The sequence below is a fragment of the Eimeria tenella genome, genomic scaffold (assembly GCF_000499545.2).
Source record: "Eimeria tenella Houghton genomic scaffold, Eth_scaff71, whole genome shotgun sequence".
In the NCBI taxonomy this organism is placed as follows: Eukaryota; Apicomplexa; class Conoidasida; order Eucoccidiorida; family Eimeriidae; genus Eimeria; species Eimeria tenella.
In genome coordinates this window covers 1-25,978 of record NW_013543441.1, presented here as the reverse complement: position 1 = coordinate 25,978, position 25,978 = coordinate 1, and the positions used below count along the sequence as shown (strand labels likewise).

The following is a 25,978-nucleotide window of genomic DNA, read 5'->3' as shown; positions in this document are numbered from 1 at the left end:
TGGCCCTGAAAGTAAGCCAGGGTTTACCTGTGGTCCCAAAATCGCACCATATAATGGTTGAGAAGAACTAGGAAACGCTTCCTTCCATAAGTCGCTTTGTTTTCCTGCTGCTGAGTCGTAGCGCCAAAGTGTTTCGGCAAATTACCCGCGCAAAGGTTTTCTTTCAAGTAACTGAGCACCACATTATTTTTCGGCAATCAACGGCATGTCGCATCATCAATACGAGTCGTTTTGTTGTCGCCTGATTAGCTATGAAAAACGCAACAGGGAGAGAGCACATATTGAAAGTTATTAACACATATCAATGAGTTGAAAATGCTGCAAAAGCCTTGATAGCAACCAGGCGTGCCAAAGCGCGCTCAGAATCCCCTACAGCAAAGTACACCTAGATTCGCATGTCTATTAAATGGGCACGGGTCCATTCTGTGTGACACCTTGGCGTGCTCAAGCTAAGCACTGTTATTGTTTGACCATAATAGCAATTTAGATCTAATTTCTGGAGGGCGCTTTATTTTCACCACGAAAAACGACCATGGTGCGTACAGTTTTACGCCAACAATCCGCGATTTGAGACAAAAAGGACTCTATCAGTAGCAAGTGTAGAAACGCACACTTCCTAACAAGGCCGGCGCCCTGTCACGCGCTAATGCCACAGCAACAAAGACAATACTCGAGCTAGTCTTTACTAAAAATAAAGTACAGCAGGCAAGTAGAAGAGAGTATGAGCCCCATGCCAAATAATTGTCGAAGGCCCAAGCGCTGTATTGATTAGGTAAAGAATTCATGATGGGATGTCGCATAAGTACGAGACTTAGGCAGTACTTTGAACGAATGCTTGAAGCATAGCACATTTACAGTAAAATACGACAGAAAACGACTTTTGGGGGTCTAAAGAGCACAGTCTTGGTGAGATATTTCAATTTAGAAGGCTCACATACTGGTACACATTCAAAAAAACCCATACAGATTCCTCGCAAATGTGGCGTAGTCATCTCTCCAGACGGTGTGTAAGCGTTAAATCTACTGACCAATAATTCAAACTTACACGCGAGTGACGCTCTATAGTAACTATAGTCACGATGGTCACGACAGACTAGGTGCTCGATGACACGCACATTCTGGTGCACAGCAAGCAATGTCATGGAGCGTGCTCTCGCAGCGCAGCAGTTCTAATTTGTAAAAGCCGATAGTAAGCCGCTCCTTAGTCAGCACAATAAGCCCTTGATCAGTGCCCAATATGAATTGGGCTCAACATATATTCTCGCGAATCCTTACGGATATTAACGTGCTAAACTCACTTCCTTCACACGTACATATTTTTTAAGCTCCGGGACAACAACATCGTGCGAATGCTGCAAGAAGAAAAATGCTCTGTTCGCACTTTTGGCATGTAACATGCGACCACGGGTTGATGCAGTTTACGGGACAACTCAAGTGTCTCCAGGATCGTCAACAGACTTGACTTTTGTCTGCTTATACCTAAAAGGGAGACGTACATGCTAATCATTGAGGAGACAACAGACAACCGAAGTGCGTATCATGCAGCGAACGTTCTATTGCGCACTCAGCGTAGTTTCGCAGCTGGGTGACTGCAGATGGCATAGAGCAAACCTAGTGCAACAGCATCAACTGAAGAGGCGAAGCAGATTAACATTATGTTTCCCCGCATTCTGAACAACTTCCACTCTCTTGAAGCTGCAGCCTCATACAACACTGACAAAAAAAAAGCGAGGTAGCGTCACATCAGCAACACTTGCTTCACCACACACAAAGGTGCACATTTCGATTTCTTTAGTACTTGGAACCTATGCTTTATCCAGCTCACAGTCTGGATAGGCAAAACGCCTTCACAGTTCTGCCTTCATCCATGTGAGTGGGGCTTTTGTTCTCTCAGCCTGCGAATGCAGAAGCTGACGAGTAGCTGCACGAAATTCATGAATTCCGCGAAGAAAAGCATTCATGTTTTTGACATGCAGGCGTGGCCTTGTTTTCGATAGTGCAGATAGGAGTTTCATTCTAATCGCCTTCGCGTCAAGCAGTTGACATTGGAGTTTCTGGTGGTACGGTATTTTCTGCACGAGTATGTCTTTTCGACCCCAAAGATGCTCTTTCGCCTGCTTGCTGCGAGACCCTAGTGCTCGTAGCGAATACCGGCATGCTGTTGTTTGCACGTTCAGGACTCTGTGCCAGTTTATTTGTTTTAGCTTGGAGATGCTATGTGAGTGAGGCTTTTCTTCTCAGCCTGCGGATACAGAAGCTGACGAGGAGCTGCACGAAATTTTTAAATTCCACAATGAAAAGCATTCATGCTTTTGACATGCCGCGGTGGCCTAGTTTTCGATAATGCGCAAAAGAGTTTCATTCTAATCACCTCAGCCTCAAGCAGTTGACATTCGCATTTCAGTGGGTACGTTGTTTCCTGCATGAGTTTGTCAATTCGACTCTAAATCCATTCTGTCGCCTGCTCGCTTCGAGACCCTAGCGCTTGTAGCGAGTACAAGCATGCTGTTGTTTGCATGATCAGGACTCTGTCTCAGTTTATTTGTTTTAGTTTGGCGCTGCTACGTGAGTTGGGCTTTTTTTATCTCAGCCTGCTAATGCAGAAGCTAACAAGCAGCTGCACGAAAATCTTGAATTCAACCAAGAAAAGCATTCATGTTTTTGACATGACGGGGTGGCCTAGGTTTTGAAAGTGGACAGGGGAGTTTCATTCTAATCACCTTAGCCCCAAGCAGTTGACTTTGGAATTTCAGACAGTACGGTGTTTTCTGCAGAATTATGCGTATTCGGAACTGAGCATGGTTTTCCGCCTGTTTGCTGCGGGACCCTAGTGCTCGTAGCGTATATCACCATGCTGTTGTTCGCATAATTAGGACTTTGTGTCAGCATATTTATTTTAGCTTGAATGAGCTGTATGAGTGGGGCTTTTGTTCTCTCAGCCTGCGAATGCAGGAGCTGACGAGTTGCTGCACGAAATTCTTGAATTCCATAGGGAAAAGTGTTCTTTTCTCTGTCATGCAGAAGTGCTCTAGTATTTGATAGTGGACAGAGGAGTTCATTCTAATCGTCCTAGCGTCGAAGCAGTTGACATTGGAATTCCAGGTGGTACGCTATTTTCTGCACGATTATGCGTATTCGGAACTGAGCATGGTTTTCCGCCGGTTCGCTGCGAGACCCTAGTGCTTGTAGGGAGTACCACCATGCTGTTGTTCGCGAAGTTAAGACTTTGTGTCAGCATATTTGTTTTAGTTCGAATATGCTATGTGAGTGGGGCTCCTGTTATCTTAGCCTGCCAATGCGAAAGCTCACAAGTAGCTGCAGGAAATTATTGAATTCGACAAAGAAGAGGATTCTTTTCCCCGTCATGCAGGCTGCCTAGGTTTTGATAGTGGACAGAGGACTTTCATTCTAATCGTCCTAGCCTCAAAGCAGTTGACATTGGAATTTCAGCACGTACGGTGTTTTCTGCATGGTTATCCGTATTCGGGACTTAGCATGGTTTTTCGGCTGTTTGCTGCGAAACTCTACTGATCGTAGCAAATACCACCATGCTGTTGTTCGCATTATTTGGACTTTGTGTCAACATATTTGTTTTAACTGTGAGCTGCCATGTGAGTGGAGCTTTTGTTCTCTCAGCCTGCGAATGCAGAAGCTGCCGAGTTGCTGTACGAAATTCTTGAATTCCACAGGGAAAAGCATTCTTTTCTCTTTCATGCAGGCGTGGCCTAGCTTTTAGTAGTGGACAGACAAATTTCATTCTAATCGCGTTGGTGTAAAGCAGTTGACATTGGAATTTCAGCAAGTACAGTGCTGTCTGGATTATTCTGATATGAATCTCTTGTTCACATCTCGCAACTCTGCCCAGATGAATCAGATGTAGCTTGTACTGTAATTAACCGTGTTCGCCAACTTAGGAACATGCATTTAGCAAGCTCAGATACTTTACTGTTCAATCAAAATCAAATGCCAAATCCTTCCTCGACTATCCAAGCAACTTTTTGCCTCCCCCCTTTAGAAGCGCCGGTCACTAAATTCGCAGTATGAAAAACGGCTTTTGTGCAGCGGCTTTATGGAAATTTGCACTCTACACTCGCACACTACACTTAGTGACACGAAACCTGCAATTCTTTGCTCATCTCCGTTTTAGCAACAGCACTGCAGCGCTGGAAATATGGGTTGCCAATGCTCCAAGTTGAAACATACAACCTGAACACGTCAGGCAGCATAGCGCTTTTGAACATGCAGGCTCGTTGATGAGCGTTAGCTGTGCATTATTTACTTCGTAAGGAAGTGGAGCAAAATGAATCGTTACGTTCCCAAAGAACAGAATCAGCGGAATAGAATCTACGACAGGCAACGGAAGATTCACGCGAACTGGGAGGTGTTTGAACGTCAGCTCGCTTCAGCCGTAGGCGTTACCGGGAACTTTCGGCGCCTGTGTTCGTCACCATCAAAATAAAGGCGCAACGTCGCCCCTACCAAAAGTATATTCAAGCGCTTTTAATGTGCTCAGTGTCCAAAGGACGCGAAAGCAAAGTACTGATCTGGTCAGCCCGCACATAGTGTGCGCAACATAAGCTTTCTTGCCAGGCTGCGCATTCGTCGCTGGTTCATACGCGCTAAGCACACCATCTGTACTAGTTCTGAGCACAAGAATGTGCTGAGGTATAAACATACCACGCGGCATTTCAAGCGAATGCACATACACTACCTCCAGACGCAGAGCGCCGTAGATGTACCCCACGATTTGCAAGCCATACGCTACACTTTTTGTAAATGGTGGCTGAAGAAAAGGCATGAAATTGGTGCACTGGCAGCGTCTGTTTGCAAGGAATCATTGTCTGACGGCCACCTGAGGTGACAGCAAAACGCCAACATTCCACTGCATTAACAGACGCGCCGTGCAGTGAAGTCAACTAATTGTTTTGCTGCGTCCAAAGAATTGCTTGAAACGCGATTCGCACTGGTGCAAATTAAATCAACAGCCCACGAAACCAGGAAAAAGGGGTGCAGCTTTTGCTGAGCAGCCCAATAAGTGGGAAAGGGACCTCGCAATTTTATTCCAAAGTATTATGGCAAGCACAAAGTCTGAGGGCGCACCCTTAAACACGGACCTCCACGCTACACGCAGTACCTCGCGCGGCAAAACTTCGCCATCCCAGCACCGTACGCGCCGATTTCTCAGCTTCAGTCTAACGGAAGTTATCATTGTCGCTAAAATAACGCCGTGCAACATGGACTTGGACAGGTGCGAGAGCTCCAGCAAGCACTGGGGCGGCAAATCGTTACAAAATGCATGTCTCGGTTACCTAACGCAGTGAAAGCAACGTCTTTTCAAATATGAAATGCCACATCATAGATCGAACGGCATGAGTAACGAGCCAGCACAGCATTGACGTGCGCTGAAAACACCCGAACCAAACTGTAAAAGCCAAGGAATCCTGCCGCACTCGACAAAAAACTATCTACCCGCAAGGAATGAAAAACACCCCGCGTCACTCAGGCGGCAGACACAATGGCACGTTCGCTTCCATCAAAGGAGCGACAATTTGAAGCAAGAATTGTGGACACGCAAAGAAAAAGAGAGCTGGTACTTTTCGCTAGCCCTGTCCTACACAAATCCAAGCACAACCTTTACCTAGGTGCCGAAGCATCTTAAGCTGCAAATATAAGCACTTCCAAATGGGTCTTCCACTGACATCATTTGCTTGTTGAACAGTGTCTGAACGCAGAGTAAGCCAAAGGATAAAAGCCAGCGGGAGTCAGCAAAATGACGCATCCCGGGAATTCAAAGCACCCTCGTTGCATGCCACGGTATGAGCTCATCTCTACAGGGCGCATGATCAATGCTCTGACGCACTGTCTGCATGTAACAGCAACACAACAACGACATGCTGTGATGTCAGTCATAGTTGCCTACAGCTGCCCACATCCAAAATAATGAACTTCAGTTTGGAACCGCTTCAATCCACAGCGGCGTTGTGCTGTATACAGCACTTGCACTGACAGAAGGGATACAATGTATTTATCCCTTCCACAAGAGCATATTCAATTCATGAAACACGTACAAACTGTGAGCACTTGATACACGGTAGTAGTACTCCCCAATGAATGAAGCTCTTTTACTGCTCTCATTCAACTGAAGGTGTAAGCAACAAACTCCGTCCTTTGTCATCAAGCACTGATAGTATGTCCATGCATTTCTGATACATCCACAGCATATGAACAAACGGCGTCTCCAATCAAGGTTGGAGCGCTACGTACTGCCACAGTATGCTGCTGGCTAAGCAGCCTCTCCTTACAAACGCTCGCATGCAATTTCATGCCACAGTCGAACACTATTTTCCACATAGTGCAGGTAAGATGTGGATCAAAGACGACGCCATGTCCTGGTTGTTAGCATGCGCCATGCAACTCGACGGATCATATGCTGCCTTGATATTCACGGCAAAACATGACACTGCACCGTACTGCGCAGCCCAAGCTAATCTACCGGCTTCCTCTCCTCTCCTTAGCAAGCCTCAGCTGTGCCTACACGATGCTGCCTTCTACGTCAAGCACGTATGTCATAGCTTACCCACTTCGGGTACAACCCTATAGTTCGATGAAATACCGCAGTTACTGCGAGTTTACACCAGATCTCCCTTATCCTTGGCATAAAACATGAAGTTGATTGCCACTGCTTATGCCAGGGAAACCGCGGAACAACCACCTTGGTCCCAAAAGGCAACATTATACACCATTTCTTGTTTGGAAAAATTGTCTTATGCTAGGCAACAAGACCACCAGGCACATGCGTCAGCAAATTTTACTTACACACAAGTAGCGGCATTTGCAGAATGTTTTTCTAAAAGCAGGTGCCCGCTCAACAGTGAAACAAGTGCGATTGTACAATGGTATTACCAAATGGCATACGTCGTGGCATACGACGGTAAGGAAATATCTGTCCGAATAACGTATCCAACCACCCTGTAATGACGCAGATGATCGAGAAGAGAATCGAGAATGCTTCATGTATGAAACAATCTTCGAGTCACATACAACACTGAGGAAAACATGTCGAAGTACGCAATATTCAGTGCGTGCATTCACTTGCCTCAAACTAGTTTCAGATCTTGTGCGCGCCACTAAAGAAACATGGGACAAGGGCAATACTGCAATAAACTTTCATTATAAGAACACAAGCTGTGCCCACTTAACTTTCAGAGTTAATCTTGAGGACTCATGCATTTTGCCTACGGCTGGTTGCTTGCGCAAATCTGTTGCAGTCTCAATCGCGCGTACGGAACAAGCAGGCTAAAAAAAGATTGAGAAGCAACACAAAAACATTTAGCAGCCTGTAGGCAAATTGCACTTCATGCAAGAAACATAACGGCTAATGGAACTTCCCAGAGACCCAGAGGGTGCATGCTGAAATTAATCGTCTAAATTTCAACCGCTAGCATCTCGTACGCGTATGCCGCACTTGCTATCAATTGCCAGAGCAAGGCTGAGCAAGGCTTTGCAATGTCGCCAAGTAAGTGGAGCAGCCATAGCCATTATTCAGACGGACATGGCTAGAGCCGATACACCGGAAGTGCGCAATGTTTGATCTTTACAATAACCAAGTGTCGTCACCACATTTACTTCAGGAATGCCCATAGGTAGCAAGTAAAAAGACTGTCTACTGAATAAGTAGCATTTAAGACTCTTAAACGCGATGCGTGCGCCTCCAGAGCGCCGGTCAGAAACTCAATGATTCTGAACGCGTATGCAAAGGCGTCCCGCGCAACATACTACCTGTGTGTTGCGAAATCAAAATATCCTGGGACCTTGACAGTATCTCACCTACAGCTCTCGGACTAAACCATTTCCACAATAGACATGTCCGGATGTCCAGAACACAGCCAAAACAAGTTTTTCACAGGAGGCACAAACTGCTCCAGAATCAGCGACCTGGCAAGTTCGAAGCCGTGGACACGAAGTGCAAGAGGGCATACGCGGGAGCCTAATCTCATCGCCAAGCGAGACAACAGACAAACATGCATGACAACTCGAGCACAACGCAAAAGTAGAATGCGAATGCAATTTGTGTTTTCAAGGCACCCGAATGCTCCACGCTACGTACTGCCTGTGAACATAGCCAATAAACTATCTTGGATTGACTGATTGTTTGTGAAAAGCCGCTGAAGGGCATAATTTAGAGGTCACAAGGTATCAAACAGTGGAATAGAATGTTCCATATGTGGACCAAGCAGTTACTCGTACCACTAGAAATGCTCACGCTGTTTGCATGCGAGCATCCGGAACTGCTTCCGACGAACAACACCATACATAAAGGAATAATAGCACCGGGACATTCAGGTGAACGGTCTAACTTGGGTCAGCGGCTCTAAAGCAGAAACACGCCATCCCTGACGAAATTCAATATGACGCACAACCTGAAAGTTGCGAAGAAAGAACGATACGCAACCTCAAATCAACTTTGGACTGAATAGGCGTAAGTCCTTCCTAACAAGCATGAAACCCCACGCTCATTTTGATTTGCCTGAAGGCAACAGACCAAAAAGGAATGCCGCAGGCGGGAAAGAATGCGTGGAGATGGCATGCTGTCGATAGCGCATTAATGTATGTGCAAGATACGAATACGCAGCTTCATGTCGTTTATTACAACCAGCATGCACACGTCCCGCCAAGACAGTACAAGTGGGGGACTCCACATGACACACAGGCAACACATACCAAATCTACGTCAAGCAGCGCAACCTGACACGAAAGTCTCTGTATTTTACTGCCAGAGCAAGAATGTAGAGACTACACCCGCACCGTAACAATGTCAGCCCCTCACTCGCATATTCTACGCATGCCGTACTGGCTGCCGTTTTCCAAAGCGAAATTCCTTGTCTCCAAGGATACATGTAAGGCTATCAAAGCAATTTTTTAGACAAACATCAACAAAGTCACTAAATGCTGGCTGCAGAATGTATAAGCTCAGCACGGGCAAAACTGTTCGCTTCAGTTACCGCAATCATCACCATAGTTGGCACGCAAAAACACAGGCTCTCAAGATGAACGCTGGAAATCGGAGAGAGAGTATGTCACATTAACTATACAGACGACATCCACACAAAAGAAGAGCATAGCAGCTACTCCAGCTAAACTGAATTTGTCAGCTCAAAGCTTTCAAATGCTACCTACTGGCTGCTGTTGTAAAAACATATCATATTGCGAATTTCCACTCCCCTAAAGTTGCACTACAGGCTTGAGTATAGGCGGTAAGCTCAATGTCGTCAAAAACCGAAAGCACAATACCCTTAACGATTCCAAACACCCGATGAGCCATATAGGCCATCGCACAGCTACTGATAACAGATCCGCCTCATGAGGCACTGGCCGATCCAAAAATCAGCAAACAGCAAGACCCAAGCAATATACACAAACGCGCGCGAGCAGCCAGCGAAAAAGAAGCTTGTTTCACCGAGGAAAGCGTAAATAGAGGGAACCCCGCGAGCTCTACAATAGTGCAAAACCCTATGTGCAGATACCGACTGAGTTTTGAAGACTCTTGAAGCCTATGCAAACACGGCTAGCTGTTTCGCTACACTCACAGTCTGCACGTAAGTTTACAAAATATTGCTTGCCGTCTAAAAGTGTATGTGCATTGCAGCTTATATCTCAACTTCACAGGTATCATAATCCGTCAAGGGCTCAATGATGATTGACCCAAATCGAAAAATAAACCATGAATGTGCACACTAAACAGCTACCAGCAAACTCCTCAGAACCCCCATTACCTCCACAATCTCACCAAATACCACTGACAATTTCAAACATAGCAACTGTCGACATTCCCACCAAAGCTTTCACACGCCAATGCCTCTTCGGGCAATTAAGCATCTTTAGAGAGTTAGCGAATGCCGATAGCCCTTCAAGAACAAAGACGCCAAGCATGCATGGCGAGATATTCTGTGCAACTGACAGGAGGCATGCATGATGGAAAGTGCTTCCTGCAGGTTTCATGCATATACCCTGCCGAAAGCAGTGATGCATATTCTCTACTGAAGTCAGTAGACGCTCAACGCAGGAGAGCCCAAGTAAAAGGTTACAAGAGAGACAAGTCTTGCGCACGCAGCATGGCTCTCATGAGACTTTTCGAGGCAACGCCCATTGCCTACGAACAGTCAACCACTCGGCTTGCAGGCGGACAGTCGTCGATACCACTTCTCAACGATTCCAGCTTCATCTGGGGCAAACGACACAGTCAGCAAAACAAAGCCAAAACTTGCACAGCACAGATAGCCACAGTGTGGATGCCGAGTTCCCTCGAACGCCTTTTCAAAAGCAAAACAAAGCATGAATAATAATCTTGTGCTACTCACTGGCTGCATTACGGCGAGCAGGAGATACCTCAAACCCTCAAATTCATATACAGCGCCTCTCTCAGCCATGATTCTACAACCGCCAAAAAACATGAAGCAGCAAAGGCGACGCCGTCCTTATGGCCACCAGAAGTGGGGGGTTGCTTCTAACACTATGGCTAGCATGCACTTGGCAAGTAAACCTAAAGATCTACAAGCAGACACAAACATCCAACGCAATGAATCAATGTCTCAGAATGATTTCGAAGACTAGGCCAATAGGTGTCGTCGATTCTCTTGCAGTTGTGCCACGCCAAGAACTTGTGGAACTCTTTTTCTTGACGCACAACCTGCATGTTGCGAAAAAAAATAAATTCGCGCAGCTTTCGCTCCACCCTGAGCTCTTGAAAAGCCACAATTGCTAATAGTGGAAATAATCCAAAACAAACCAGAGCTTGGTTAACCACTGCATGCTACCAGTAGACTAGCGTAAAAGCGCAGCTAATACGAGCATCTCTGCAGCTGGAAGGCATTACCACAACGCACTCATTCCATCATGAAACCCAGTTTCGCTCGCTCACGTCTATCGCTTCCCGAAAATATGCGGATAGAGAGCAACAACATAGCAAACGCAGGCATTTCACCCTCAATGCAAACAGCTTCAGCTAATTCAGATTACGACGTACGATTCAAATGGGATTGGTCGGGAACTCTCATGTTGAGAACGTTTGATGAAAGCGTGTCGCATGCAATCCAGCAGCTTTAACAACCCGAACTCGCGTTCACACGCTCCACGCAAAACGCACGGGCTGCGAAACGCCAAAACAAACGTAGAGCGTTGCAGTCCTAATGCCGCATGAGGCAACAAATAAACATCGCGCATAGATAAGCAACACAGAATCCATCAGATGCTTGGCGAAAGAAGCACTGCTGCTTTCAGTGCGCAAAGGCAGCTGCGCCAGACACTGGAGGCTTTTTCGCGCTTAGCAGGTGGAACTGTGCACTCGCACGGCGAAGGGCAGAAGTTAAAAGGTGACCTAAATACGCTGGAAAAAGTGAAGAGACAACAGATATGCATCATGCTTCTGCAGCTTTCAGAACCGGGCAATGCGCTACCAGGCTTCATATGTGCGTATCTTCTGCACGGCGAGATTGTAAGAAAGGTCGATGCTGCTGACTAATAGTGCTAGACACTAACAAACGACCAAGAAACACGAGCTGTCGTCAATACAGCGCGGAACATACCACGTCCACGCAGCCAACAACACAGTGCAGTCACAGCCACAGCCGAATGGTTTTGGAGGATTCCTTCAGCGTGGTGCCTCCTTGAGTACGTGTAACGACAAGTGCAACGCTTCGATCCAATACTCAAAACCCGACCAGAATGCTGTAGCTTTGCAGGACATATTCAACGCGTGATGTGCCGAGTACACACTGAAATATCCTGTAAACCAGGTTAATGAGTATTCACTGCGATTCCGTTAGGATGAACCGAGTGCGCATTCAGTTATATGCCTCCTTATTCTCACAATCTGGCAGAAGGCAACCCTGGCCACCACCGTTTCTTTGAGCTTCCAGTCGACCAAAACAGTTTCGTTTTCTACAGATACAGACGCCGCCCAGCATTCCGTGCCTCAGGCTGATGCCGTTGTCAAGCTCCTGGGGAACGCCACGAATCCATCTATCGAGTTGAACACATAAACCCCACTTTATAGTACACACCAAAGCATAAAGGTGTAATTCACTATTCAAATTTCGATGAAACCGCCTGATGCGTGTCTGTCCTTCTTGGCTGGACGTAGGAAAACAGTGCCACAGTGCCACATCCTCCACGACTCACCGTCTACGTAGGTTGGTAAGACAATCACATATCGCTGGCATTCGCCTCTTTACTCAGCAATCCATAAGATACATCCTAAGGGGTCATATGTTCATTACGGAGTGTCTAAACTGTGCAGAAGATCGGCAAGAGCTGTACACATGCTGCAATTAGCCCTGTACATGGCGGGCTGTCGATAACACACAAAGGTAACAGCACGGCAACTGTAGGCCGCGACACTCCAAGCAGAACCAAATCTTACACAAATATACTTGACAAAATGAGCCGAAAGCAAGGCTCCGCAACCGTAGAAGGCAGAGCCTGTGCCATTTACGTCGGTCAGCACATTCTAGAGTGTGGCGCACTGCCACTGAAACGTTCTTCAGATCACACAAATGAACTCCAACTTTCACCTTGTGGCAGTAGAGACCACAACTCGCACTACGAAACACTTCAAATGCCTCACAGGCTGCCAGTTGCCGAAGCAAAGCATCTAGGAGCCGCCACATAAACATCTATCACAACCAAAAATCACTTCTTGACGAACATCACCACCACCGCATACAGCAACTTGGCTGTGAATCGCCAAAGCAAAGCATGCCGGTACAGCTGAGCACACATTTACCACAACTAGCACAAAACGTTGTCGGTAGACCGTCGGCGTCCGGATACAGGGCAGCCTAATTGCTTTCGTTAGCGCCATCGTTCTTCTAGTTGGCAACGAACAAAGATCCTTTTCAAGCCATGAAATGGATATGGTTAGGCGTTAACTAGAAACAGCAAAAGCCTTGCAAAGCCAAAGAATGAATCAGGCGCTGGAGAACTAAAATGGTTAAATCGAAATTTTCTCTCACTACGTACGTCCTGCATAATGCGAAACCAAAATAGACTGCTGCTTGAGGCCACAGCTATGACCGTTAGTCAAACTCCACAGTGAGCACCTCCCTCGAAACTGTGAAAGACAACGGGAGCCCCGGTGTGTTGTTGGAGCAAGGCGGCATCAGTGCAATTACAGCTGTTGGGTAAAATGTTGACGTGTTGCTGCCAACTCAGTGTTTATTGGGCATTCTGTCGAATCGTAGCGCTGTAGCCTCTGGCCTGCATCAGCAGGACTGCTGCTTCAGAGCTGGATCGGACGGCAATAGTTCGACTGTTTAATCGAAGCGTAACATAGGCTGTAGGCTGACAAACCACATTTGTTTGTTCAATATTTAACGTCTTACACACATCCTGGATATCGTGAAATCAATCCACACTGGGACCGCGATGCTAGTATACAAGCAAACGGATAGCACTCGAAAGCCGGTGCACGATGGCCTGAATATAATACAAATGTGTACTGTGCCTCTAGAATGAATTCCTATACATTTAACAGGTCATCACAAGCCCAACCAAAATAAAATGTTAATCCCAAGTACCACAAAATGCCTCTACTCCGCACGGTGGCAAGACAAAGGACGTGGAAACAGGAACAACCACGGCAAAGAAATCTCTATCCACCGCACGCAGCGCAGCGTGTGTAATGGAAGCAACGCATATTCTAGAACACTCAGCAAATCTAGAAGGCGAATGCCGATTGTCCTCCAAAGAACAAAGATGCCAAGCACGCGTGGGGAGATATTCTATGCAACTGACAGGCTGCATGTAGGTTCAAAAAATATTTCCTAAAGTTCCTGCATATACCATGGCGATGGCAGCAATGCATATTCACAAACGTTCAGAATCTGTAAACTCTCAACGTTGGACCTCCCAAATAAAACAGAATGGAAATCACAGCCATGCGCATACAGCATAGCTCTCATGAAGCCCTTCAGGGCAACGCCCATTGCCTACAAGGAAGAATTCAACTTGCAGGCGGACAGTCGCGGACAGCTGTACATTTCATTCAAAAGAACCTCCCTGGACAATGCAACATAGATGCACAGCAAAATCCAATCCCAAGAGAGAGTTCTCTATCGCTGAGAGACACCAAAAAACATGACGATCAATCCTTAATGCACATCGCGCCATCAAGGCGGTGTTCTACTGTTCAACATCCTAACCAATTAACAAAACAAGATGACTTCAAGACGCACTCGCAGCAACTTTGTTATCGTAATCCACACTTCCTACCACTTTACACTGGAGTGCAGCGCGAAAGCGTAGCGTTCTCATTTCGAGAACAATTACGTGCTATAACCTAAATAAGACGACGACCTAGCAATGAACACCGAAACACCCGAGTGCACAGAAAACTGAGCCCTGCGGTAAACAACACAGCCAGGAAAGCAAAGCCAAAAGTCGCGCAGCACAGATACCCACAGTGTGAATGCCGACCTCCCTCGAATGCCTTAAAAAGCAAAACACAGCATGGAAAATAATCTTGTTCTACTTACAGCCTGCATTTCGGCGCGCAACAAATAGCTCGAACCTTCATATTCATATACAGCGCCTCTTGAAGCCATGATTCTACAGCTATCAAAAAACACGAAGCAGCATAGGTGGCGTCGCCCTTACGACCACCATCAGTAGGCTGTTGCTCCTAACACTATGGCTAGCATGCACTTGACAACTAGATTCAAAGGTCGGCAAGCAGACACAAACATTCAACAGACTGAATCATGTTTCGGGGTAATTCCCAAGACTGCGCTAATAGGTGACGTCCGTTCTCTTATAGGTTTAGCAGGTCAACGAGTTATGGCATTCTTGACGCATACACTGCACGTTGGCTAATAAATAAACTTTTCGAAAAACAACCAGAGCCTCCTCAACAACTGGGTGTGAGCAGCAGACCACAATAAATGTTGTGGGTCCTCACAGAATCCCAGCACTCGGCAGGCTCTAAACAAAGCAACGGTACAAAACTAAAGCCTAGATCTGCTGAGTTACTGGCCTCGGCAATACGCAAAAAGCCAACCGCAAAGTAGCAAAAACAGAGCTTTCCCACCCAATACAAGCAATGCAAACAATGCCGCGCACCACAGAACTTTAGACAGGGTTTGAGCGTGGCGCACGAGGCACTAGATGGATCCTTACATGAAAAAGAAACGATGAAACCGCTAACTGCTCGGTTTAAAGGCCCTTGAACCCTGAAATTGGCATAAACAGCTGCATTAGCCACTGGAAACGTCCCCGCATTTAACAACCAGAAGCATGCTTCTTCTTCGCAAACGGAAGAACGTAAAAGGTGAAATCGAGCTTCGAAAACCAACACAACCGAGCATCATGCTCCAGAAGTCTTCAGAAACACGCGTTCCGTCGCCAGGCTTCACATGCCACGTACAGCCTGGACAGCACGGAAGCAAGGTAGATTAATGAAACTGGGTCTCAACAAGAACGGAGGTCCTCTCGCATTTCAGTACGCACTGCGGAAGCTCTCGCCCTGTGGGCGGAATTCTAAACACCAACAAAAGAACAAGATGAAGGCAGCTGTTGGGGCTACTGAGACAGGCACAGCACATGGACGCACTCAACAACATAGAACCGCCATAACTAACGGCGAATGGTTCGAAGGATACATACCTCTAGTGCTATGCCTTCTTGGGCAAATATATGTGACGACTCCGGTGAATCGTTCAAAAGATTTGAACCCAAGTCTCAATTCGCCGCCATCGAGCGGCAGTTTCGCACGGCGAACATCCTACAAAACTGCAAACGCCAAATAATATCCCCAAAAGAACAAGCACCGAAGTGCTCAACGCGCCAGATAACTGTACTGAAGATTGCTCAAAGACGTGGGCTAGACCGTGTTCAGGCGTGAGTGAAAATGAAGCGTCTCTTGTTTTGTAGAAACGGTTACGCCTCATTGCCGCTGATGTTTGTGTTGCTGACGTTCCGATGACGCGGCAAGTGAGTAAGCAATATATTGTCACGTGCCTCTTCATGGCACGAAAGAATGTAAGTGTTTTCCACGACGCTAAAAGAGCACTGTAAAAACACATGCATAGTCGCAAAGCAGTAGCGTTGGGAAACAAAGCTCGTGCCATGATGACCTCCGCACGCAATAACCATCGCTGCCCTTGTACATCTTGAAAAAGCGAGCAAATACAGACAGCAACCATGCATTAGTATTTCGGTGAAACTCGATCTAGCCGTGTGCCATGGAGGGCGGGTATCCATGCCGTGTGCCTGGCCCAAGCAGGGTGTACACCACCAGCGCGTATTCAGGCAGAACCAGCGTAGAAGTGTTCCACACAAATCATTTCACGCGCATTTATCAAACTGCTCAGGGATAGTTCACTTTTGTGCTGCGTTTTACTGTTAACATCGGGGAAACACGCCCGCCTAGTTACCGTGATGAGGGTAACACAAGGTATGCAAGCAACTCATTGCTTGTCACACACAGTCTGCGCCTCCCGAAGAAAGTCTCATCCCGCCGTCAGTAAGTGCAAGTTTCGCGTTAGCACTTGTCTGCGTTGAGAAGTATTCCAGATACAGTGCAAAGCTCGGCATCACATACACTGACTCAAAACTAGGAACCAGGGCCTGTGTGATGGAGATTACGTCATGAATGCCAATCATCACGAAATGATCGCTCTACCTGCGTGTGGGCTGCAATGGCAGGAATGCAAAACAATTGTGCTCCTACACAAACTGTGCGTCTCGAAGAAAAACCGCACCTTACTTGCAACTGCGTTGCGAACCCTTCAACAGCATCAAATTCACGGAAGCCTCATACGCATGAGGCGTCAAGCCGGGAGACAGCAACGAGGACCTCACAGTGTCGAGCGCAGATTCGCGAACCCTGACGGGACCCTGACGTTTTAAGGTCTCATCTTTATGACTTTCATCTACCGCCTTCACATCATCCCACTATGTGTACTTGCACAGAATCGTACCTATCATTCTGGGTAATTCCAAGTACTTTTTCGCCGCTAACGAATATTCAGGTGACATGTGCTCTTCTGACCAAAATGAAGACCACTTCCCACGCACTTTTAAGCTTCAAATGTTACGTGAATTTCGGCTTCAGGCCTTGCTCAGCCCGAAATTCGTCGCTAAGAAACACAACGCTGAACAATTCTCCAGCACACCTTCATACGATATGACTCTTGGGAATGATGCAAGAAAATGTTATTCAACGGCAAACAAAAAGGGCCCGTTCTGCACCGCCGCGTGCACTCCTAGATTGGGTCGATCCTGGCGTGAATTTCATCAGATGGCAAGGAGGTTCAGGCTGCTCTGCATCCACTGCATTCAATGTCCTTTGAGACGTAAAATCAATTTTAAAATAAAGAATTAAAGATTTTTGTTTTAGTTCGCAAAAATCGCGTTAAGGAAATGCAAAGACATCATGGACGATGGTCGGCATCGAGCCGATAGCTGCATCAGGTGATGAACGATGCTGCTGCTCCTGTCGCAAACTTTCGGGCTTCCGCTGTATATTAGAAACAATAAATTATTTAGGTTTATTTAGGATAAAACAATTCATGTTAATCAGAGGTAATCAAGGATGCACCTATCCTTCGAATCCACACAATTGAGCGGGGAGCGGTGTCGGATATCTGCAAAAGTTACCTCTAAGATGTGGAATTAAACCTTAAATACATTTAAATTACATAGGACAACTTGGAAATATTTCAGCAGCCTTGTGTGGAGGGCTCGCAGCGCTGCAGCCGCGCCGCCAAGAGTAGTATCCCACATCAGTGACTTTGGTGTCTTCGTGGTATCTGCTTTGTTCGCGAGCCAGAAACGTTGAAAGAAGTAAATTTAATCAACTTTTCATTTATGTGCTTTTGACTTTTATAGCGGGGGCAGACTAAGCTGCTTTGGAAACGGAACACCTGCTCGGACAGATATCCCAGCCTTGCACTACGGCTTCAGGCTCCTCCCGCGATTTTGAATGCTTTCAGTCCGTTCATTAATGTTCCGAATATACATTATTGTTTAAAAAGCGCAAAACAGCTTTTTATTCAGTCTCTGATCTCTAGAAGGCTCTCTTCTGTTCAATCTTCTAGCTGCTCCACGCCCATAGCGTCTCATGACGACCTTCTTAGGTGTCTCTCATCAGCCGAAGCCCGCCTAATGCGCAGTTCTCTTAAATACAACTGCATTTATGAAAACTAAAAGAAAAGGGCAGTACAAACTTCGGCGACAATTAAGTATGCCGCTCAGTTTTCTTGGGTGCTGCGGCTTGGAGCTGCCTGTTGCTCGACGGCTGCGGAAGGGGCAGTGCGAGTGCGTTTGTTTCATTTTTCCGAGTATTTGCGCATCTATTTGATGTGTTTCACCCAAAAGGCTTCTTTATTAGCCCTGCGAAGGCCACGAACCCTAGAGGAGCAAAAACAGTAGGTGCTCCGCTACAGCACACCCCTTGGAGAGCTGGAGCTGCCCCGACGCCAGAGCCCACTTCGAGAAGGCACAGGCTCCCGAAGGGTAATCTTTAGAGAGGAAGAGCTGCCCCCTTTAGAGACTCTCTCTGTGGAGGACGTGGGGGCCGTTAGGCCCAAAGGAAGCCCACTATTGGCAGTTTTTGCTGCTGCTGACTGCCCGCAGCCCGCTGTCTGAAGAGGCGATGCGGGAGAGCCCCAAGGCGCAGCGGCTGCTGCGGGACTGGGGCAGCCTGGCGCGGGTGGTGGCACTGCCGCTGAGCAAGAGTCCGGAGTTCCGCGAGGAATTCCGGACTCTTGCTGCCCATCCCCCTGGTGGCCTACCGGGGTGCTTCCAAGGAGGACCCCGTGCTGCAGCTGTACCCTGGGGCAAGGCCAGCAGCAGCGCTCCGTTCAGCAGCTACGGGGGCCCCGACGTGGCTGCTGCAGAATTTGCTTATTGGGTGTTGGCTTAGGAAGGCCGGGCAGCAGAGTTTTCTGCAGAAGATGAGGCGAAGCCCAGGAAGGGGGGCCGCAGGCCTCGCCCATTGGACCAGTGGTCCACGCGTGGGTGCACCCGGGCAGCGCGGGGGCGCTGCTACTGGCACAGCGGATGCAGCAGCGGCAGTAGCTGCTGTCAAAGTCAACTCTGTTCAAAGTGCAGTGAGAAAGAAGAACTCCACATGTACCGATAGCTGCTGCCATTCGACTTGGGCGAAAAAACTTTTCTCAGCTCCCCCAAACCCTTCTGGGGGCTGCAGGCAGTGCTGGTGCTGCTTCTGGAGGCTGTGTATGTTTTACAGCGAAGTGCCTGCGGGCCTTTTGCTGGGCCACCGGGTGCTGCTGTCTGTACAGGTGAGACGCTTTAAAAACTTTCAAGTCAGTGCGGAGCCGCTGATGAAGTTTTACGAGGAATATAAATCCCTGCTGGTCTTCCAGATTGCCTGCACTAGCCTCAAAGAGGCCGCCAGGGCCGAGGCGCTCTTTCAGCACCCGCTGGAGCGGGGCTGCCGTCAAAAACTCCAGGCCCAACCCATGGGCTTGCCAGCTGGCCACTGGGCTCTTAAGAGAGGCCACCCCCTTTTCTCAGTATTTCTTGGGCATGCCGCTTAGCTACTGCAGCCTCCAGGCCTTTCTTGAGCAGTGGTCCCGAGGGGGTCGAGAGCTGCACTTCAGGTCTCACCGGCTAAGTGCAGCGAATTCGGGGGATCTTGTGAAGAAGCTGAGTCACCACTAGTTCCTCCAGACTCTGCGTGCATCAGCAATGACCCCCTTCGCAGTTCTTTACTACGAGCCCCGCTGCCCTGGCTGCGAAATCTTCCTCGACGCCTGGAAGCAAGTTGCTGCTGCCTTCAGCCAGCAGTAGCAGCCCCGCGGCAGCCTCCTCTTTGCCCAGCTCAACGCAGAACTTCATGATCTCATTGACTTCGATCCCAAGTCCAAATTGCCCGCCGTCGCGCTATACCCCGAGTGACCGCAGGCCCTCTACCTCAGGCGCATCTACATGGGGCCCCCCATAGTGGAAATGTTCGGCGACTTTCTCCTCGCTGCTGCAGCCTTCAAGGAGGAACTTTGAATCTTCAACTAGGACTTGAATTCAAATCCAAAAACTAGTGACAGAAGAGGTTCAAATTGGTAACTCATTAAATATTGACATAAAGGGAACTCACGACGCCAAGAAACCGCGGCGAAAGAGTTCAGAAAAAACCCAAAATCTGCAAATAAGCCCGGCTCTTGACATTCCCAACAGAAACGCATGCATGCATACTGAGCAACAAGACAAACTGCTTGAATCAACTGAGGCAAAGTTTTATTCCCTTATTATAAAATTTGTTTTATTCAGGACATTTGCTGTTTCTTTCCGTAAGAGGGAAGAACGCCGCATTTGAACTTTAAACGCGCACGAAATGGAAGAGCAACTCAGAAGCCGTATTTCAGCTGGTCAAGCAATCTTTTGTTCTTTGAGTTCTGGGCTCCACTTTATGAACAGCAGCAGCAACAGCAACAGCAACAGCAAGAGCAGCAGCAGCAGCTTTCCTTTTGGAAAGAAAAGCAGGTCGCCTTTGCGGCGTTTCTGCTAGCTTTAGGTGCATTGCGCTTCGCAGCCAGCAGCTGCTCTCAGCTGTTGAAGTACTGAAATTGATTAAAGTTTGCAATTTGCATGCATGTTTTGAGACACCGAAGCATATCTGTTGTCAAAAACGACGAAATGCATTTTATTTCTGCTGCCTGAAAAAACCCAATTTTTTTGTTCTCAGCACGAAAGCTCAGCTCCCGCGACTTTCTGAAAGTCTTTTTAATTATTGGTTGATAATGTGCAACAAAGGGTAAGCTGAGGCCAGAATCAATATTCAAGTGGCAAATTGCAAAGCCCTTCCGTGTTTGCTTCAGCTTCATGGCATGCAAAAAGGGTCTCTGGCGGCCTGGTGGTAGGTGTTTTCGCCCTTCTCAGGCCGCCAGAGGCCCTTCTTGCAAGGCATGAAAGTAAAACAAGCACAGAAGGCTTCCCGCAGCGTTAGCGCGGGGCTCGTCTGAGCTGGCTAGCTAGCGTTATGCTGGAGCAGCCTTTTGCTTTTACTGCTGCAGCAGGAAGCAGTGGCGCGCCAGTAGCCCGCACTGCTTCGCATTGGCAGAGAGTGAGGCATGCATGCACAGCACTGTTTCCTCCGCACGCTTCTAGGCTGATCCCGTTAGGGCGATATTGTTAAAAGAGTTTAATGCCACCAAGCAGCTCCAGCGGCTTTACGGAAATCGAAGGACACAGGCGCTCAAAAATGGTCTAGATCTGCTGCGCGGCGGGAGGCGCAGGTAAAACGTATTCACAGTATTTAGGTGGCCAGCAGCCAATTTTTCAAAAAGTTGCGACAACCTTGTTAAAGCCATTAAGCCTTTCCAGCCCAAACCGCCAAGGGCTATGTCGTGAATTTATCAAGAAAAATATTTCTTTTAACGTTTCGAATGATAACCTTGAGCCTATAGCCCCAGAGCAACTCAAATTCACTCCTGACGTTTGCGGAGCGGATGCAGCAGAGGTAATCCGTAGCTGAGCCAAAAGTTCACCTCATTGATAGTGTCTACTTGAGCAAGTCCCCACATTAGCAGCAGAAATACCTTCTTAGTTCAAAATCATTTGCCGGGTTTTAAGAGCCAAAGGAACAATGCGAGCAGGACAAAACGCTGAAATTGCTAAGTTTCTAGGGTCTTTTGAGGGTTTCAGGGGGAAAATTCAATTTGTGACTGCAAAAGGCCCCATTAATTGTCAGAAAGCGAGCTGTTGGTGTCTTTAAAGATTCAGCTTAAGAGCTCCTAGCGGCTGAAGTGGCCTGGAGCCTCATACTGACGAAGGCACTCTTGAAGAGCGCTGGGGCAGACAGTTTCAAAGAGTTTGAGAAGCTGTGTGAGTGCAGCGATCGCCTGTTCTCTTTGGGTTTCTAGAAAGACAACGGCGGCCTGTTTTTTGGCTACCGCGGCTGCTTCATTCAAACTCTGGGGTCCCTGTGACTCCGTACAAACTCTGGATCGGAACTATGTTGGAGTCCCGCTAGCCAGCCAACATGTGAATGATTTCGCCGTTGTACTTGTACAAGCCACAAGAAAGCACCAGTGTGAGTGCGCGAAGAGCTCTCATTCGGATTTGCGAGTGCTCGTGCACAACACAGGAAAGCAGTGACCTCGCCAGCGGCTCAGTTAAGTGCAGCAGCATGTTTGGTGCCGACTGCAAAACTCAACGACGACATCCAGAGCCAAAGATTTCACCTCAGGGCACACATCCATTTCGTCGGCCCGCAGCAGGCCTACGGCCAAGACTAGGTGGCTCAAAACGGCTTCATCTGAACTTCTGTTCGGCGCCAGCTGCAGCACCTTGAACAGACTCTGCCGCATTTTGCCGCTCTTTTCTATGGGCGTCAGCTGCAGGGGCTTCTACTCAGGGTCTTGGCGCATCACCGGGGACACTCTTTCAATGTCTTCGGAGCCAAAGCTGGCAGTCAGCGCCCGCAGCACTTCGCCCGGCGCTTCGTCCACTGCTGCTGCTTCGCAGAGAAGCTTAAAGAGGAGACTGGCTGCGAGGAGCCATACCTTTTCGGCGGGCTGCGAAAGACGCAGCGGCAGCTGATCAAACAGCAAAGCAAATGATCTTTCGTAAAAAAGGGTGGGCACTGAGGCGTCCATAAAGACCTGCTCCAGCGCCGCAAGCGTCGTACCTGCGGCTGCTGCTGCACTCTTCCTTCAGCACATCTGCCTGCCGCTGCACTCTGCAGGACACAGACTTCCAGCTCTCAAGACTGTAGGCTGTTCTGCTCCCTGGCGGTTGTGAAGCCAAACCCTCCCCAGAAATGAGCTCATCTGGAGGTTTTTGTGAGGGAACTGCAGAGCTCTGGTGAATGCTAATGGCCTTTTCTTGCGAAAATTGACCTTTGGAAACCTGAAACTGGACAGGGAACGGCTGCAGTCTGGCGGTGCTGCACTCCAGCTAGTGCCTGACTCCAGCTCCTGCCACACTCTATCTACCAAATCCATCATGCCGGATTACCGCTGCACCTCAAGGTTCCAACTGCTGCGTTCGTGAGTCTCAGCCGTCTGCTTGCTGCTGAACTAATTCTGGCATATCAGGGAAACATCAACCCTAGTTCACGGGGCTGTGTCTTGCTCGACCGCTGCAAAAGCCCGAACGTGTAAGCAATAACTAAAACGCTTTTCAAATCAGCATTGACCCAGTGTTGGAATGCCATGTTCGCCTTTGTTTGTCGGCGAATATCTACTCGCGTGCAGCGCCTTCAAAAAGAAACGCCTGCCACCTTGGCAGCGGCCAGCTCATTATTTGGTGAGTATGTTCCAAAAATCACGAGCCATTGCCAGGTGCGTTCGCGTGCTGCAGATCTGTTTCCATCGAAACAACACACGAACAACCACATATGTGCCTTTGCCTGAAAAAATAAATGTTTTTGGCCAAATCTGTTTTGAATTGGTGAAGCTTTTGCTCCGCTCGCCACGGGCCTACTGTTCCGTCGGCCCCCTTCCTAATCTGCTGCTACATTGTGTTGTGCCCGTCTCATATCCACGTAAATGAATACCAAAATGAACACCAAAACATTCACTGTTCTTTTAATAAAGATATCTTCCAGTTGCTCTAATTCGTGCGTAATCCTGTGCGCACTACCATCAGTAGACCTGGTGCACGGGGCAGAGCACTCCAGGAAAGTGCATGTGTGTAACTGTTCTAGACAACTCCCTAGTCTCGACGACGAGGCAGACTGTTCACGTTACAGCTCAAGTTTTCGCAGATGTTCTTAGCTGGTGTTTATCTACTTTGAGAGCTTGACATTGACTCAAATAGTGCACCACCCGTGAGTGCTATCGGCCTGTTGCTGGTCACAGCAAGCAAACACGGCGGAGGCAAGCAAAGTTTCTGCTCTGACAGCATTAAAAAGCTCACGGGTAACACGCAAGTTTTTCAACCCCATAATTATTGTGTGAAAAATGCACGCGCTACACTCTCTAATCTTAATTGCCATCACGGCCGGCGCCCTTCTTGGAGCAGAGACTGCAAGCTCTTCAGAAGGAACACCTCGAGCTATTCACCAATATATTTTGCCCTCATCGAGACGCCGGCCTGGCATGTTGCCTGCAGTCTCAAGCCTCGCCTTACTGATCGCGACAATTGTCGGGTTTCTTGGCGCTCGTTGCTACAGTTCAATCAAGGGCCACAGTCCTAACGGACTGCCGGGACAACAAAAACGCAATATGGCAGAAGGCGGGCAAAGCCCTTGCCTCGTAAGTTTCAGTTTTCTGAGTGACGTGAGGGCGTTTTGGCACGACGCGCTGGCGCGACGCGCTAGGTCATCAATAGTTACTAGTACCAGATGGCCACTGATCTTGTGCATTCGTGCTACGGCGACATGCCATCAGTGGAGGCTGTGATTGTTGTATCAGTTTATTTTGGAAAAAGGTGTCTTGAGAGATTGAGGTTTGCAACTTCATGTCGTGCGTCGAGGGCTGCGCATGTAGCACATGGGATCGCACCAGTGCGTTTTGAGTATCCTCTTTCTGTCGAGCTCTAGGCCGGTCTGCTTTTCTGTTCAGTGAGACGGATTCCTACAAGGACTGATACCTATGGCTTCATCATGTGCTTGCACGGCTGCGCGTGTCGCACATGGAATTGGGGCAGTGTCTTTTGCTTATCCTCTTTGTGGGTAATCTGGCTTTCAGTCTCAATGCGCCTGCAGTGTTGGTGAGATTAATGTACCGGTAGACCATGTAGAGTCGTGCATAATGGTGACGATGCATCGCGTCTCCCTGCTAAGGACACAGCCGCTTCTCAGGCTGCGCCGGTGCGTTCGATGAGAGCTTATGCTTGCATGTGACACTCCCTGCCGAGTGGTTAGCTGGCTTGGGCGGCATGCTGCACCAGCATACAATGTACAGCACAAACAGACGCGCCGTAGAATAAGCATATGTTCCTCGCCTTGTCGAAGGGCTTTTGTTCGCGTTGAGGTGAGAGCGGGCGTTAGTGATTCAAGGGGTCTGTGGTCATAGTGCGGCGTGGCAGTGACGTTCATGCAGCTGCTGGGACAAAGGATGCTTGGCCTGCTGTGGATAGGTACAACTGGCGCTAATAAGTGAGCGCTTCTCATGGGCTTGCGCTTTTGCTATGCATATATCTGCCAGGCCAAGAGCCCTAAATGTGTCACCGAGGTTCCTGAATCGCCGGGTTTTTGTCCCTCCAAATTCGGATTGTATCTGACATTCTGTGATGATTCTTGCATTCATTTGTCCTGGGCAGGGTGGTTAGTCTTTTTGGTCTGTGGCGCGCTGCTTGGGCAGACGCGCCCACAATGGATGGCGACACGTCCGTGTAGTGCTTTGAGTTCGTGATCGTGACAACACAACACGGCTGCATCTCCGCTATGCTAACGCTTGGTTGGTCGTCGCTTTTACGATGCAGGATGTATGCGTAGCGTGCTGTGCGAGAGCGTTAGAGCAGGGACGCATGCGTGGCGCAGGAGTGTTTGACATTGCGCGAACGAGAGCGCGGGCGGCGTCTGTTATTTCGTTCGCCGCGATAACATTCACACGTAGAGTGTGTTTGTGTACGTGTGTATCTGCTAGTGCCAATGTATATTTGTTTGTTGCGGGGGTGTTTTCCGGGAGCAAATGCAAGCTACGGGTGCAGTTTGGTCTGCGTTGCGCTTGGGTAAGGGGAATGTTGAGATGAGTAGTAGGGCGTTGTGGTGATCGTGTTTGGCGGTGTACTTGTGTGAAGTCTTAACAGTGATGTTTCTGCAAGACCGTTGTGGAGACTTTGCATGGGTGTTTTGTCGGCAGTGGAGCTATGGAGTGATGGAGTGCGAGGTTTCGTGGGCTGTGGTGGGTCATGAGTGTTGGGCAGCGATGCGTTTGAGAGGCGGGCAGGTTTGAGCGCGTGGCGTGCATATTCTTGCTTTCAGTTGTCCTGGGCAGAGTGGTTAGTCTTTTTGGTCTGTGGCGCGCTACTTGGGCAGACGCGCCCACAATGGAGAACGACACGTCCGTGTAGT

General features: G+C 48.3%; 3 protein-coding genes across 3 annotated transcripts; 2 read left to right on the top strand and 1 right to left on the bottom strand.

The window, feature by feature from the left end:
• Positions 1 to 18,649: 18,649 nt before the first annotated feature.
• Positions 18,650 to 18,919, top strand: ETH_00002400 (uncharacterized protein; the record flags this gene model as incomplete). Its single annotated transcript, XM_013378030.1, has 1 exon — positions 18,650 to 18,919. The coding sequence occupies one exon, from the start codon at positions 18,650 to 18,652 to the stop codon at positions 18,917 to 18,919; it is 270 nt and encodes an 89-aa protein (XP_013233484.1).
• A 31-nt stretch (positions 18,920 to 18,950) lies between these two features.
• On the top strand, positions 18,951 to 19,556 carry ETH_00002395 (uncharacterized protein; the record flags this gene model as incomplete). The annotated part of the gene is made up of 1 exon (XM_013378029.1): positions 18,951 to 19,556. One exon carries the CDS (start codon positions 18,951 to 18,953, stop codon positions 19,554 to 19,556), a length of 606 nt encoding a protein of 201 aa, XP_013233483.1.
• A 2,808-nt stretch (positions 19,557 to 22,364) lies between these two features.
• ETH_00002390 (uncharacterized protein) lies at positions 22,365 to 22,613 on the bottom strand (the record flags this gene model as incomplete). Its single annotated transcript, XM_013378028.1, has 1 exon — positions 22,365 to 22,613. One exon carries the CDS (start codon positions 22,611 to 22,613, stop codon positions 22,365 to 22,367), a length of 249 nt encoding a protein of 82 aa, XP_013233482.1.
• Positions 22,614 to 25,978: the final 3,365 nt, after the last annotated feature.